Source organism: Polyodon spathula, chromosome 41, assembly GCF_017654505.1.
Source record: "Polyodon spathula isolate WHYD16114869_AA chromosome 41, ASM1765450v1, whole genome shotgun sequence".
NCBI classification, from domain to species: Eukaryota; Metazoa; Chordata; class Actinopteri; order Acipenseriformes; family Polyodontidae; genus Polyodon; species Polyodon spathula.
In genome coordinates this window covers 3,342,684-3,359,661 of record NC_054574.1, presented here as the reverse complement: position 1 = coordinate 3,359,661, position 16,978 = coordinate 3,342,684, and the positions used below count along the sequence as shown (strand labels likewise).

Genomic DNA, 16,978 nt, shown 5'->3' with positions numbered 1-16,978 from the left:
AGGGCAATGTGGGGTCTTTACATGCTGGTACCCCTGGTGCACTCGATTGGCTTTCAAATCTGGATGCTGATCTGTAATGTGTTAGTCCAAAATGCCATACGAAAGAAGACCTGCTCATGATGAGATGTAAGACATAAATATAACAATATCATCATTCTAGACCTGCAAAATAACATTTAGACATGCATTTTTTAGTCTAACGCCAGCACTCCAATTGTATAAAAAGATTCTTTCATCTGAATAAGGATGTTTACCACGAGTGATATTCCATGCTGGGCATACACAAACACACAGCCAGCATACCCTAAACCTTTGTTAAAAAATACATCCTTTGAAGTGAAAAGATGAAGTGAAAAGTCTTTGAGTTTACAAAGTTATTGTGTGTAGACCTAATTGAAATGTGAGCTGCGTTAGAGATAAACATTAAACTAAAACAGAAAAATGCAAAAGGAAATTAAATGTTAGTTGAGGTCCCTAACAAAAGTGAACCTGGAATGAGCAGTGACCCGGGCGAAGCTGCAGAACAAGGGGAAGCAACGGACATGGGCAACCTCTCCCGAAAACAAGCTGACAGTAATGTGAGGCAGAGCCTGCGTGCGACCCATTCCACAAAGAGTGGAATAACCCCTGGATTGAAAGGGGTGTTGAAGCCACAAAGAGTGGAATAACCCCTGGATTGAAAGGGGTGTTGAAGCCACAAAGAGTGGAATAACCCCTGGATTGAAAGGGTTGTTGAAGCCACAAAGAGTGGAATAACCCCTGGATTGAAAGGGGTGTTGAAGCCACAAAGAGTGGAATAACCCCTGGATTGAAAGGGGTGTTGAAGCCACAAAGAGTGGAATAACCCCTGGATTGAAAGGGGTGTTGAAGCCACAAAGAGTGGAATAACCCCTGGATTGAAAGGGGTGTTGAACCCTATAGCTTGGAGTCTCGGAGCAGATATCTGGAATCTGCAGGTCACTTTAGTTTTATTAAGCAAGGTAGTTTCATTCACATTTTAGATCATTTACTTTGTTTCTACTTTATATCGGCATATTGATTGAATTGGTCATATGTATTATAGTAATGAGCAATAATCATCAAATCTGTTTTGAAGGCCTGTTTACTTCTGAGAGCTCATCTGTTTGACTCTAATACTGTTTGCTTGAAATCAGAAGCAGGCTTTTTCAACCAGCTGGATGACAGAACCACAAATCACACAGAACCATATTATGTCATGTTTTTGTTTATTTTCAGTTTGAGTTCCTCATTGTCCTTCACAAAGCCTGATGTATTTCCAAAGTATTGATGTTCCTGTATGTATATGTATCATGTTAGATACAATACACCTGCCCATCCTATGAAAATCACCTCTTCCAAATGAACCGGTTCTTAAACTTTCTGAAGAATATTATGAATGAAATCAGATAACAATGTCATTTTGATAAGGGCATGTTGTGTTTTTATGAGGAACTAACAATGAGTGAAGAATGTAGTCTGCTTTTGAACTTTGGCAAGGGCTCAAATCTATTAATTTTCTAGTACTGTAGGAATTTGCCCTGAGTAAGGGGAGGAGTCAGGGTGTGGTTTAAGTGCACAGACAGCATAGCTTGAGTAAGGGGAGGAGTCAGGGTGTGGTTTAAGTGCACAGACAGCATAGCTTGAGTAAGGGGAGGAGTCAGGCAGCACAGCAGCAGAGCTGTAGAAGAGCTGGTGCCTCAGTCAATCCTTTAGTACATGTTCAATCACCAGCTATCTCTGTCTCTCAGGATCCAGTCTTCTGCACTAGGCTTCACATCCTCAGAATGGGTGACATCTACATCCGCCATATTGAGCTTCTTGGCTTTGAGAGAAGGTTTTTTCCCAGCCAGCACTACGTGAGTCTTTTATCTGTCTATCTATCAATAGCTGAGACAGTAGCCCATATTAAATTGCAGCAGCTACCCTTATAAAAGTTTTCTATTGCAATGTTGCTGTTTGCCATGCCTTTCCCATAGTTAAATACTTTGCATTTACCATACCACGGGTTACCATATTTTTTATATGCTTTATCATACCTCACTGTGCTTTATAATGCTCACCTGTGCTTTGCTATACCTCTCTGTGCTTTATAGTGCTCACCTGTGCTTTACCATACCTATCTGTGCTTTATAATGCTCACCTGTGCTTTGCTATACCTCTCTGTGCTTTATAATGCTCACCTGTGCTTTGCTATACCTCTCTGTGCTTTATAATGCTTTACCATGCTTTCACTGTGTTTTACCAAATAACTGTCAAATAGTTTAAAGTATCTTAAGAACTCCTGAGATGTTGTTTACCCTTTTGTTACATTAATATGATTTTTCTCCTTACAATGTGAGACAGGAGTAATGCTTTGAAAAGGACTTAGTGCCTTTGGTATGGCTAGGAAGGTTGTATGTGAAAGATATTGTAAGTATCTTTTTGTCGCTGAGATGTGTGGAATTTTATATCAATTGAAATGTAGGCCAGATATCAAATGAGTGGAACAGACTCATAAAGAGAAATACCCTGGTGTAAGAGATTCATCGCTGTCAGCAACCAGACAGCGTGGGGAAGCAACCATAAAGGCAAATGCTTAGGTATATAAAAGTGTTCGAAGGAGGCTATGATGAAGGTGTATAATGCACTGGTGAGACCGCACTTAGAGTACTGTGTCCAGTACTGGTCACCACAGAACCAAAGGGACATTGTGGGCTTGGAGAGAGTCCAATGACACAGTTGGAAATAGACTTAGGACACAGAGGGTAGGAGACACTTATTCACACAGAGAGTACTAAGGGTATGGAATGGGCTACCTTTCTTTAAGACCCAACTTGACAAGTTTTGAGATCAATCAGCTACTAGGAACTGGACAAGCGTAGATAGGCCAAATGGTCTCCACTTATTCATACATTTTCTAATGTTCTTATCAGAATTTATTAAACCCTTAGACTGAAACTCGCAAACCTATCGGTTAATAGTCTGCGCTATTGCCTACCAACCAGCCATCTTAGTGCTCAGTAGTGACAAACACGGCTGCCCTCTGATGTCACTCAGCAGTTAATATTCAAAACACTATTGTCCTCAGACATGTCAGGGTTAACAAACCAGCATCTGGTTAGAATCTTCAGCTCATAGTGGAAAGTTATCCTCCTTTGGTTACAAAAAAGTGAGCTATTTTGAGAAATATATCATGTTTTAAGCCTGAGGAGCAATTTTTGGTTTATAATCATGTCAAATAATGATCAAAGCAGAAACAACAATGAGATACCGACATCACACCTATCACAGCTTTTTCAATGATGTACTGGTAAGCAGGGATCCTTGAAATCCGTTTACCGTGGCATAACCCTGATTTGTCAATGCAGTCGAGAATGTTTAGCTTTACACAGGGCAGGGCTAAAAACATGCAAGGCTTTGTTTGATAATCAAATCAATAAACTGATCATATATAATCATCAACACAAGCAATATTGTTTTACATTTACGCAAGCATACTTGTTCAGTAAAAGTGCTTCTAGTGTACAGAGGCCAAGGTTGTGAATGAGGCGTGCTGTCACATTCAAATGTAGTTCACTTCACTATCCAGTGCGTTGTTACTATTCAACAAGCTGATTGAAAGTGCCGAAAAGAAGAAAAAAATCCCCTCTAAAGATTGGGTCAATGCGTTTGGCAATACCCATCCAGGTGACAAAGACTAACTCGAGACAAGCTAATCTAATACTATTGTTTGTTTTTTATTATTATTGCACAGAAGTATAATGTTTAAAGTGAAATAGTAAGTCTGTCTCTATTATTGATTGATGGCACTGATGAGCTTGTAACTTCCTTATAATTGAAAAATGTACCAATAAGTGCTCCCCGTGTTCACTGCTATTCAGTAGTACTGTTTGTCTCTCTTATAATGTGACGAGTGGGCTTAGCCTTTTATTTTAATTGCAGAATAACACAGATTTTTATTGTTTTTTTTTTAATCTGAGAATTAATTTTTTTATTGCGGAAAACGAGGATCCCTGCTGATAAGCCATTGTATTGCGGCTGATGAGTTAGTAATACTGACACCTGTCTTACAGGTTTACATGTTCTTGGTGAAATGGAGTGACCTGTCAGAGAAGCTGATCTACAGAAAGTTTTCTGAGATCTACGCCTTCCACGTGAGTCACTGATTCCACATTCAAATAAAAAAGCTGCTTTACAGGCAAGGGTTAGTCCCAGGACCCTGCTCACAATGCTTAGGAGTCATTCATGTTCAACGCTTGTATGCTGAAGCCTTTGTCTGAATGAGTTATAAAAACAAAGATAGTGGCACTGCAATTCATTTTATTAGATTCGCCAAACAGCGTACTCACAGTACAGGATTTACAAAACAGCAATTCAAATGTAACTAAGAAGAATCCACTAATATCATATTTTACACATTATAACAAAATATGAGGAAACTATAAAAGAGTTCAGTAGAGATACATGAGTATTATTATCCCCACTGGTGGTAAGAACATTATTTAGCCTAAGTTATTCAGAGTAGTATCTGGGGATATAGAGGGGGGTTGTGTTCTGTCTGTCCATATATATGCCTGTATGTCTCACTTACATGTTTGCTGTACACTTCCTACCCACAACCTGTGCCAGCTTATTATAACACAAGGGACAATTCCCAGTGAAACATTTTCCAGGGTACGCTTTTATAAGGCTGATCACTATTGAATGGAATTCACAGCAACTGTGAAACAAGAAATGCACAGCAATAGTACAGTTTATGTAATGTAATGTAATGTAATCTATACTTCCCTAAATCACATTGTAAAACCCACTGTTACAGCACAGTAACTGCTAAGACTTCCTTTCCAGGCAGAGGGGTGGTGTTTGCTCAGTCGTGCAGTAATCAGTGAAATAACCCATGATCACCCAACTGAGACTGCAGGCAGGGCAGTTCCCTAACTTCTTTTTTCTCTCATCTGGTTGCGGAAGTATGAAAGTGTCAACACATTCTTTAGTTTTCTGGTGATTTGTATTATCCTGAAATTTTCAGCAACCTAATCTTGTGTAATAAACTGAATACAAACCAGCAACTTCTAAAAGGAGTCTCAGGCTTGCTCCCCCCACCACCAGAAAAATGGTGATCCCTCCAGTCCAGGACAGGCTTGAGGCATGGAGTCTGAACCACTCCCCTCCTAAGAGAAAGTGTGCTCCCTCTGGTCCAGGTCACTCTTGATACATGCTTACAGGAGGATACTGTGGAAAGCTCTTGAGCTATCCCTGCTGCTCTGTGTGTTTTAATCTTTTAATCTCTCTCTCTTGTATTAGAAAGCACTGAAGGAGATGTTCCCTATTGAATCCGGAGACATTGACATCAAAGACAAGATCCTGCCCCCACTGCCAGGTAAGCTTGTACAGCATCCTTTCACTGGATCTGCCTAAATGTGTATGTCCTATGAGATGGATATCTATCTGTGTTTTCTTAATCTCAATCTGAATCTTTAACATTTTAAAAACACTTTACATGGTTAACCCTAACCAATACTTTAAGCACAGAAACCAGGACCAGAGGACACAGTTGGAAATTAAGTGGAGATTAGGACAGATGGTAGGAGACACTTCTTCACAGAATGGTGAAGGTATGGAATGGGCTACCAAGTCTTGTAGTTGATGCTAAATCATTTGGATCCTTTAAGACCTGACTTGACACAGTTTTGAGATCAATCAGCTACTAGGAACCAGACAAGCACTGTGGTCGGGGCATGGAATGGACCAATTACCTGTTCATACACTCACCACTCTCTCCTACCCCGTCCTAAGCCTAATCTACACTTCATTTCCAACTGTGTCCTCTGATTCTGGTTTCTATGCTTAAAGTATTGGATATTGTTAACTTTGCCAAATCCTTTTAAAGTTGTCGTTCAAGTCCCCCCTAATTCTTTGTTCTAAGATAAATAGATTCAGTTCTGCCCTGGAATTAGCCTGGTTGCTCTTCACAATGTCACTTTGGTTCTGAGATGACCAGTATTGGACACAGTATTCCTGGTGCAGTCTCACCAGTGCATTATACAACCTCATCAAAACCTCCTTTGATTTGTAGACTTTTATATACCTAAGCATTTGCCTTTTTCATTGCTTCCCCACACTGTCTGGTTGCCAGGGTATTTCTCTTGGTGAACCTATTCTAGTTTTATACACACATATGTACACACACTCACTGTTCATTCAGTATGTACACACACTCACTGTTCATTCAGTACACACACTCACTGTTCATTCAGTACGTACACACACTCACTGTTCATTCAGTACGTACACACACTCACTGTTCATTCAGTACACACACTCACTGTTCATTCAGTACACACACTCACTATTCATTCAGTACACACACTCACTGTTCATTCAGTACACACACACTCACTGTTCATTCAGTACACACAATCACTGTTCATTCAGTACACACACTCACTATTCATTCAGTACGTACACACACTCACTGTTCATTCAGTACACACACTCACTGTTCATTCAGTACGTACACACACTCACTGTTCATTCAGTACGTACACACACTCACTGTTCATTCAGTGCGTACACACACTCACTGTTCATTCAGTACACACACTCACTGTTCATTCAGTACGTACACACACTGTTCATTCAGTACACACACACTCACTGTTCATTCAGTACGTACACACACTCACTCTTCATTCAGTGCACACACTCACTATTCATTCAGTGCACACACTCACTATTCATTCAGTACACACACTCACTGTTCATTCAGTACACACACTCACTGTTCATTCAGTACACACACTCACTGTTCATTCGGTATGTACTCACATTCACTGTTCATTCTCCACTGCCAGCTGTATCTGCATGTGGCTTGCCTGTCTATAGAAAATGAGTGCAGGCCACTTTGAATGGTGAAAGGAAACACCTGCAACAGGTCAGGCTTGAAAAAAGAGAAGTGAATGCAAATGAACATGAACATATTAGAACATAACAAAATAGAAATGTGAGGCAAAGAGGTCGTTTTTGCTATATTTCATTACACTTTGCTATATTTCATTACACTGCTATATTTCATTATACTTTGATATATTTCATTACACTGCTATATTTCATTACACTTTGCTATGTGTGAAACTTTCTGATGTGGGACACTTTTATAAGGTTAAAAAAGGACTACCTATTCCTATCTATAGTCTAACTATTTGACTAAGAGGGTGCTCCCTCCAGTCCAGGGCAGGCCCGAAGCATGGAGACTGAACTGCTCCCACTATCCCTAAGAGAAAGGGTGCTCCCTCCAGTCTCAGACCTATTCAACTATTGGGGAATTGCACTTTTATTAATTCACGTGCAATTGTACCGAGACTCCAATTGAATGACTGATTAGCAATCAAGTCTCAGTACAGCTGCATAAAAGCTGCATGTTTTCATTCACTCTGGGTTGTGTGTTTGTGAGGGGAGAATGGGAGAGAGTCTATTAACAATTGTTATTTCGTGCTGGAAGCTCTTTGTTTGTTTGTCTGTCTATTTACTTTGGCCAACGCGCCCTTTATTTTCAGTCGTGTATTTTGTTTAAATCTTTTGTTTGTTATTATTATTTTACAATAAAACCCTGGACGCCGCAGCGTCACAGATTCACCGCCATTCCTCATTGTTTGGAGTCTGCATTTCTGGTCTGACGTCACCCCTGCAATTCCCTGTGCTCACATATTATTTTACCTGCATGTGAAGTGCTGTGCAATCCTCGTACCTAAATACAAATATACATTTTAAACACTTGTGCTCGTAACCCATATTTATATCCTGTGTATTTTATACATAAACACCAACATTAACACACTACATACAACATAAAACACCAATAAACATAAAGGGGCGGAACACTCCACCACAGGGTCAAACTAGGGCATTTCATTTTATTCACACTTTTTTTCTTGGGGAGGGCTCCAAAATAGTTTGTATTATCAGGAAACTTGTCTGATCTGACAATTCACTGTTCTCACTTTTGCTAAGTTATCTCCCATTGCCTTTTTGATGGCCTCTCCATATTGGCAAAATAAGGGGAACTCCAAACCCAAAGCACCTTTCATGTTGGACTTAAGTCAAATATAGTTAGGCAGTGGTAAGTGATGAAAGTGGGAGTAACCACAATGAAACTGGTTTCCTGAATGTGAAACCCTTGAAGGAGGAAGTCTGCCCCTGGCTGGAAGTCATGTGGGCTGTAACAGATGCTTAATGAGGAAAGTACAACTTTGCACACTGAAAGCTGTAGGTTTCCAAACATATGAAAAACAGTAAAAACACAATTATTAACAGGTTCGGGTCTATTTGACTCGACTCTAGTTTCCAATTAGCTTAAATGCTTTTTTTCTTTTCATTTTCTGTATAGTATTTTAAGACTTTTCCTAAGTTGGGGTCATAAACTTATACACAGAAAACTGTGAAGTATCTCTATACAGTTCTTTGATGGGGTCACCCCCGCCCCTGGGTGTATTTGGTTTATTTTGTATACGCTGGGTTATGTAACACGACTGAGTTAAAGTGTATATTGATATGTGAGCAGGGGGATGTCACAATTAGTTCATGTGCAGACTGTGCTGGGGCCAGATTGAATGATTAGCAATCAAGTCCCGACACAGCTGTATTTAAGGAGCACGGATTTCTCAGTCCAGGTTGGGTGTGTTCAGAGGTGGAACGAGAGTTGGGAGGTGAAATAAACAAATTGCAATTGCTATTCCTGCTAGATATATATCAGTGTGATACTTGAGTGTTCCATGTCTGTCTGTTTTGGCCACTGTGCCATTTTGCTTTGTTAAGTGTTTTGTTTTGTCTAAATCTTTTATTTGTTTATTCAATCTGCGCACCAGCACCGTTTGCTCACAGTGCTTGTGTCCGGTCTTCTTCCTGGTCTGATGTCAACAAGTTCCCACAAAGATTTTTTGTAATGGTATCAATTTATGCAAGTTTGAATGCCTGTTTTGTTGAAAAAACAACAACCATTCAGAGTTTTCTATAACATTTAGGGCGTAGCAGACTCTGTTAAAGCAGATTCAAATCAGTGGACTGTGCTTACTGTGTAATATTGTTATTTAGGGAGGGTCCTCAACATAATATTGGGTATTTTCTCTAACAATGGCAATTTTTAGTTTTCATGTTCAGATTATAAAATGGATAAGAAGATGTCTAGTAGCCTACATGTGTCAGTGCTGATCATACTGTTTGTTCAGTTACTATTTCAGTGTGCTCAGAAAGTTAATTCAAAGACTCCTTCCTAGCTAGTTTGATACAGGAGAGCACCGTTGTGTGGTCCAGTGGTTAAAGAAAAGGGGCTTGTAACCAGGAGATCCCCGGTTCAAAACCCAGCTCACTCACTGTGTGACCCTGAGCAAGTCACTTCACCTCCTTGTGCTCCGTCTTTCGGGTGAGACGTTGTTATAAGTGATTCTGCAGCTGATGCACAGTTCACACACACCCTAGTCTGTGTAAGTCGCCTTGGATAAAGGAGTCTGTTAAATAAACAAATAATAAGTAATCAGACTGCATCCAGTGGTTTAATTCAACTTGTCATTCAAATCAGAGACAAGTTGTTGCTGGGGTTACTGTATTGAAAAAAATGTAAAATACATAAATGAATATTGTATATACATATTTTGCGGTGGATTGAGTTGGAACAGAGATTAAACATTGCTTTAATGATAAAATTCAAATGGCTTTACCAGAGACTAGGGACCTCATATTGACCAGTTGATTTATTTTTATTTATTTATTTTATTTATACAGGAAATTAACCCTTTGAGACCGAGTCTTCATTTACAAGGGGTCCTGTCATACACAGACACAATCATACATAAAACAACACAATTCATATTTGTGTGGTCCAGCCTTAGACAATAATAACAAATAAACAAAGAGGCAGTAATACAGTCAATGAAAACCACCCTAGTTTTTTATACATTTACAATGATGTGTCAAAAAAGGACACCCTAAAACAAAATGGCAGCATGAATTATATATTACATCTAATTTTTGCAAAGACTGCTTGGAAGCAAACTGATAGATAAAACCACCATAGACCAAAAACAGATAGAATAGTAACAGTCACAAACTTTAATCTGCCAGCCTGAGAAAAAAATAAACTTCTTATTCCTAAAAGGGAATCCTAGTTTAGGTCCTAATTTTGAAAGCAGTTTATCAATGTGATAATTAAATATAAGTAGCTCATCGATCGATATTCCTAAATATTTATAAGAGGACACTTTCTTGAGTGATTCACCCTACACAGTAGTGATAGCCAGGTCTGATCACTAATTTTCTTCCAATTAGAACAAAACAACATGGTTTGAGTCTTAGTCGCATTCAGCAGTAATCTATCTCGGAGGAGCTGTTTTTGCAGAATATCAAATGCACTCTGCAGAGCTGAACAGCTGGAATATCCAGTTGTATATAGAATAGAGTCATCTGCATATAGATGTATGCATGAATTATTAGTTCCCAAGTTACATTGCAAATAATTTATATAAAATGTAAATAGTAATGGTCCAAATACTGAACCCTGAGAAACCCCTTTGCACAGAGATAAAAAGGTTGAAATATTTTCATCAGCTCTTATTGCTTGTGTTCGATTTGTTAAGTAGTCCTTGAGAACCAATCCACAGCCCTGTCATTAATTACCAGGCCAAGCCAAGTCAGATTTTGGTACCAGACTTCGTATATTGACGTGGACACATTTTAAACCACTATGATTACTAAATTCAGAGGGTAACAGCAGACAGTCCGGATCAGAGGGACCTGGGTTTACTTCCACATTGCACCTGAACAGTAAGAGAAAAAAGATTATAAACTTAGGATCATGCTATTGTGAGGGATTCCTATCATTCCCTTTTGAAGATAAAGACCAAGGCAGTATGTTATTGTGTTTTACATAAGTAGTAATCCTTTAGACAAAATAAGATTTGAATTTGCATAAAATTCTATTTGTAAATCAATTGCATTTCTATTGATCTGCCTCGTACATGACGAGAAAGTATAGAATAGCTGTAAGTATAACCCTCAGAACAGATAGACTCAGTCTCGGAAGAGTTTCAGTTCCAAAACAGCACGAATCCCATCAATACCCATGTGTAAATCATGGCATCATACAAACTTGATCAACTTATTAAATTACTTAAAATATAGAAAATACTTAAATAAAATGTGTCTAAAAATAGTGTTTAAGTAGGTTTATACCAGGGCTTCTCAAACTCGGTCCTGGGGACCCCCTGTGTCTACTGGTTTTCATCCAACCAAGCTCTCAGTTACTTAACTAGACCCTTAATTGAACTGATAATTTGCTTAATTAGGCCTTTGTGCTTGTTTTCAGCTCTTAAACAGTTGCAGTTCAAGTTACTTATCAAATGTTATAGCTAACTTGAAATATGCAACCATTCAAGAGCTGAAAACAATTAAAAAGGTCCAATTAAGCAAATTAATAGTTCAATTAAGGGTCTAGTTAACTGAGAGCTTGGTTGGAATGAAAACCAGCAGCCACAGGGGGTCCCCAGGACCGAGTTTGAGAAGCTCTGGTTTAAACACTGGACATTAACCTCCAAATAATCAAAAGTTCAAATATGTCTGTGCTTCCTTTACAGTTACTGAACTAAAAAGCAGATTTAGGAGGCAACATATAGTTACTTATTTGTGATTAGAATTCTGATACACTTCCGAAAGATACTTCCAGTACAATAATCTGTTCCTGTTAATCATTTTTTCCAAGTGGGTTCATTGGTTTTGTTATGAAATTAGACGTAAATATTATATGAAATTAGATGTAAATATTACTTGCATTTACAGGCTTCCTTCACATGTTAACAGAGAGAGATATTTTAAACATCTGTGATTAAAACAATCAACTAAAAAAAAATATATTTTGGAACACTTGAAGAGGTTACAAAATAACTACTTTTGTTTTCTTTCTTTAAATTTTTTTTATTATTTAATAGTACAAAATATAACCTATTTTTCTTTTTTTTTTTTAAACCCCCCTCAGCTCCTAAGTGGTTTGACAATCAAAAGACAACAGAGACGCGGCAGGGCACGCTGGCTGAGTACTGCCACTCTCTGATCAACCTGCCGCCCAAGATCTCACGCTGCCAGCTTCTGCTGCGCTTCTACCAGGTGCGCGATGAGGACGAGAACCCACCCGCGCCACACCCGTGAGTGGATAATTAGATTATTATCACATTCTGAGTGTCCTGGGCATTGTGGTGAAGTGGACAGTTACATTATTATAACACTCTGAGTGTCCTGGGCACTGCGGTGAAGTGGATAGTTAGATTATTATCACACTCAGAGAGTCCTGAGCATTGTGGTGAAGGGGACAGTTAGATTATTATCACACTCTGAGTGTCCTGAGCATTGTGGTAAAGTGGATAGTTAGATTATTATCACACTCAGAGAGTCCTGAGCATTGTGGTGAAGGGGACAGTTAGATTATTATCACACTCTGAGTGTCCTGGGCATTGTGGTGAAGTGGATAATTAGATTATTATCACACTCTGAGTGTCCTGGGCATTGTGGTAAAGTGGATAGTTAGATTATTATCACACTCAGAGAGTCCTGAGCATTGTGGTGAAGTGGATAGTTAGATTATTATCACACTCTGAGTGTCCTGGGCATTGTGGTGAAGTGGATAGTTAGATTATTATCACACTCTGAGTGTCCTGGGCATTGTGGTGAAGTGGATAGTTAGATTATTATCACACTCTGAGTGTCCTGGGCATTGTGGTGAAGTGGATAGTTAGATTATTATCACACTCTGAGTGCCCTGGGCATTGTGGTGAAGTGGACAGTTAGATTATTATCACACTCTGAGTGTCCTGGGCATTGTGGTGAAGTGGATAGTTAGATTATTATCACACTCTGAGTGTCCTGGGCATTGTGGTGAAGTGGATAGTTAGATTATTATCACACTCTGAGTGTCCTGGGCATTGTGGTGAAGTGGATAGTTAGATTATTATCACACTCTGAGTGTCCTGGGCATTGTGGTGAAGTGGACAGTTAGATTATTATCACACTCTGAGTGTCCTGGGCATTGTGGTGAAGTGGATAGTTAGATTATTATCACACTCTGAGTGTCCTGGGCATTGTGGTGAAGTGGACAGTTAGATTATTATCACACTCTGAGTGTCCTGGGCATTGTGGTGAAGTGGATAGTTAGATTATTATCACACTCTGAGTGTCCTGGGCATTGTGGTGAAGTGGATAGTTAGATTATTATCACACTCTGAGTGTCCTGGGCATTGTGGTGAAGTGGACAGTTAGATTATTATCACACTCTGAGTGTCCTGGGCATTGTGGTGAAGTGGATAGTTAGATTATTATCACACTCTGAGTGTCCTGGGCATTGTGGTGAAGTGGACAGTTAGATTATTATCACACTCTGAGTGTCCTGGGCACTGCGGTGAAGTGGATAGTTAGATTATTATCACACTCTGAGTGTCCTGGGCATTGTGGTGAAGTGGATAGTTAGATTATTATCACACTCTGAGTGTCCTGGGCATTGTGGTGAAGTGGACAGTTAGATTATTATCACACTCTGAGTGTCCTGGGCATTGTGGTGAAGTGGATAGTTAGATTATTATCACACTCTGAGTGTCCTGGGCATTGTGGTGAAGTGGATAGTTAGATTATTATCACACTCTGAGTGTCCTGGGCATTGTGGTGAAGTGGACAGTTAGATTATTATCACACTCTGAGTGTCCTGGGCAACGTCACTGCACCTACAATCTATAAATAATAGTGTAGACTACAGGACCCGTCTGTGGTGTGGTGAAGTGGATAGTTAGATTATTATCACACTCTGAGTGTCCTGGGCATTGTGGTGAAGTGGACAGTTAGATTATTATCACACTCTGAGTGTCCTGGGCATTGTGGTGAAGTGGATAGTTAGATTATTATCACACTCTGAGTGTCCTGGGCATTGTGGTGAAGTGGACAGTTAGATTATTATCACACTCTGAGTGTCCTGGGCATTGTGGTGAAGTGGATAGTTAGATTATTATCACACTCTGAGTGTCCTGGGCATTGTGGTGAAGTGGACAGTTAGATTATTATCACACTCTGAGTGTCCTGGGCATTGTGGTGAAGTGGATAGTTAGATTATTATCACACTCTGAGTGTCCTGGGCATTGTGGTGAAGTGGACAGTTAGATTATTATCACACTCTGAGTGTCCTGGGCATTGTGGTGAAGTGGATAGTTAGATTATTATCACACTCTGAGTGTCCTGGGCATTGTGGTGAAGTGGATAGTTAGATTATTATCACACTCTGAGTGTCCTGGGCATTGTGGTGAAGTGGACAGTTAGATTATTATCACACTCTGAGTGTCCTGGGCACTGTGGTGAAGTGGATAGTTAGATTATTATCACACTCTGAGTGTCCTGGGCATTGTGGTGAAGTGGATAGTTAGATTATTATCACACTCTGAGTGTCCTGGGCATTGTGGTGAAGTGGATAGTTAGATTATTATCACACTCTGAGTGTCCTGGGCATTGTGGTGAAGTGGATAGTTAGATTATTATCACACTCTGAGTGTCCTGGGCATTGTGGTGAAGTGGATAGTTAGATTATTATCACACTCTGAGTGTCCTGGGCATTGTGGTGAAGTGGATAGTTAGATTATTATCACACTCTGAGTGTCCTGGGCATTGTGGTGAAGTGGACAGTTAGATTATTATCACACTCTGAGTGTCCTGGGCATTGTGGTGAAGTGGATAGTTAGATTATTATCACACTCTGAGTGTCCTGGGCATTGTGGTGAAGTGGACAGTTAGATTATTATCACACTCTGAGTGTCCTGGGCATTGTGGTGAAGTGGATAGTTAGATTATTATCACACTCTGAGTGTCCTGGGCATTGTGGTGAAGTGGATAGTTAGATTATTATCACACTCTGAGTGTCCTGGGCATTGTGGTGAAGTGGATAGTTAGATTATTATCACACTCTGAGTGTCCTGGGCATTGTGGTGAAGTGGACAGTTAGATTATTATCACACTCTGAGTGTCCTGGGCATTGTGGTGAAGTGGACAGTTAGATTATTATCACACTCTGAGTGTCCTGGGCACTGCAGTGAAGTGGATAGTTAGATTATTATCACACTCTGAGTGTCCTGGGCATTGTGGTGAAGTGGATAGTTAGATTATTATCACACTCTGAGTGTCCTGGGCATTGTGGTGAAGTGGATAGTTAGATTATTATCACACTCTGAGTGTCCTGGGCATTGTGGTGAAGTGGATAGTTAGATTATTATCACACTCTGAGTGTCCTGGGCATTGTGGTGAAGTGGATAGTTAGATTATTATCACACTCTGAGTGTCCTGGGCATTGTGGTGAAGTGGACAGTTAGATTATTATCACACTCTGAGTGTCCTGGGCACAGTGATTATTATCACACTCTGTGAAGTGGATAGTTAGATTATTATCACACTCTGAGTGTCCTGGGCATTGCACACTCTGTGAAGTGGACAGTTAGATTATTATCACACTCTGAGTGTCCTGGGCACTGGTGAAGTGGATAGTTAGATTATTATCACACTCTGAGTGTCCTGGGCATTGTGGTGAAGTGGATAGTTAGATTATTATCACACTCTGAGTGTCCTGGGCATAAGTGGATAGTTATTATTATCACACTCTGAGTGTCCTGGGCACACTGAGTGTCCTGGGCATTGTGGTGAAGTGGATAGTTAGATTATTATCACACTCTGAGTGTCCTGGGCATTGTGGTGAAGTGGATAGTTAGATTATTATCACACTCTGAGTGTCCTGGGCATTGTGGTGAAGTGGACAGTTAGATTATTATCACACTCTGAGTGTCCTGGGCATTGTGGTGAAGTGGACAGTTAGATTATTATCACACTCTGAGTGTCCTGGGCATTGTGGTGAAGTGGATAGTTAGATTATTATCACACTCTGAGTGTCCTGGGCATTGTGGTGAAGTGGACAGTTAGATTATTATCACACTCTGAGTGTCCTGGGCATTGTGGTGAAGTGGATAGTTAGATTATTATCACACTCTGAGTGTCCTGGGCATTGTGGTGAAGTGGACAGTTAGATTATTATCACACTCTGAGTGTCCTGGGCATTGTGGTGAAGTGGACAGTTAGATTATTAGTGTCCTGGGCATTGTGGTGAAGTGGATAGTTAGATTATTATCACACTCTGAGTGTCCTGGGCATTGTGGTGAAGTGGACAGTTAGATTATTATCACACTCTGAGTGTCCTGGGCATTGTGGTGAAGTGGATACACTCTGAGTGTCCTGGGCATTGTGGTGAAGTGGACAGTTAGATTATTATCACACTCTGAGTGCAGTGAAGTGGATAGTTAGATTATTATCACACTGAGTGTCCTGGGCATTGTGGTGAAGTGGACAGTTAGATTATTATCACACTCTGAGTGTCCTGGGCATTGTGGTGAAGTGGATAGTTAGATTATTATCACACTGAGTGTCCTGAGTGTGAAGTGGACAGTTAGATTATTATCACACTCTGAGTGTCCTGGGCATTGTGGTGAAGTGGACAGTTAGATTATTATCACACTCTGAGTGTCCTGGGCATTGTGGTGAAGTGGATAGTTAGATTATTATCACACTCTGAGTGTCCTGAGTGTCCTGGGCATTGTGGTTAGTTAGATTAAGTGGATAGTTAGATTATTATCACACTCTGAGTGTCCTGGGCATTGTGGTGAAGTGGTTAGATTATTATCACACTCTGTGGGGCATTGTGGTGAAGTGAAGTGGATAGTTAGATTATTATCACACTCTGAGTGTCCTGGGCATTGTGGTGAAGTGGACAGTTAGATTATTATCACACTCTGAGTGTCCTGGGCATGAAGTGGTGAAGTGGATTGTTAGATTATTATTATCACACTCTGAGTGTCCTGGGCATTGTGGTGAAGTGGATAGTTAGATTATTATCACACTCTGAGTGTTATTATCACACTGGGCATGGGCATTGTGGTGAAGTGGA

General features: G+C 40.0%; 1 protein-coding gene across 2 annotated transcripts in view; it reads left to right on the top strand.

Moving 5' to 3' along the window:
- Positions 1–1,676: 1,676 nt before the first annotated feature.
- ncf1 (neutrophil cytosolic factor 1) overlaps positions 1,677–16,978 on the top strand; it is a 40,987-nt gene continuing 25,685 nt past the window's right edge. Inside the window, exons 1-4 of one of the 2 annotated variants that reach the window (XM_041236616.1) lie at positions 1,680–1,856; positions 4,053–4,133; positions 5,284–5,359; positions 12,002–12,167. In XM_041236616.1, the coding sequence (XP_041092550.1) occupies positions 1,785–1,856; positions 4,053–4,133; positions 5,284–5,359; positions 12,002–12,167 (395 nt within the window). In that variant the 5' untranslated portion in view covers positions 1,680–1,784. Of the gene's footprint in view, positions 1,857–4,052; positions 4,134–5,283; positions 5,360–12,001; positions 12,168–16,978 lie in introns of both variants that reach the window. The other variant, XM_041236617.1, reaches the window with a different exon arrangement.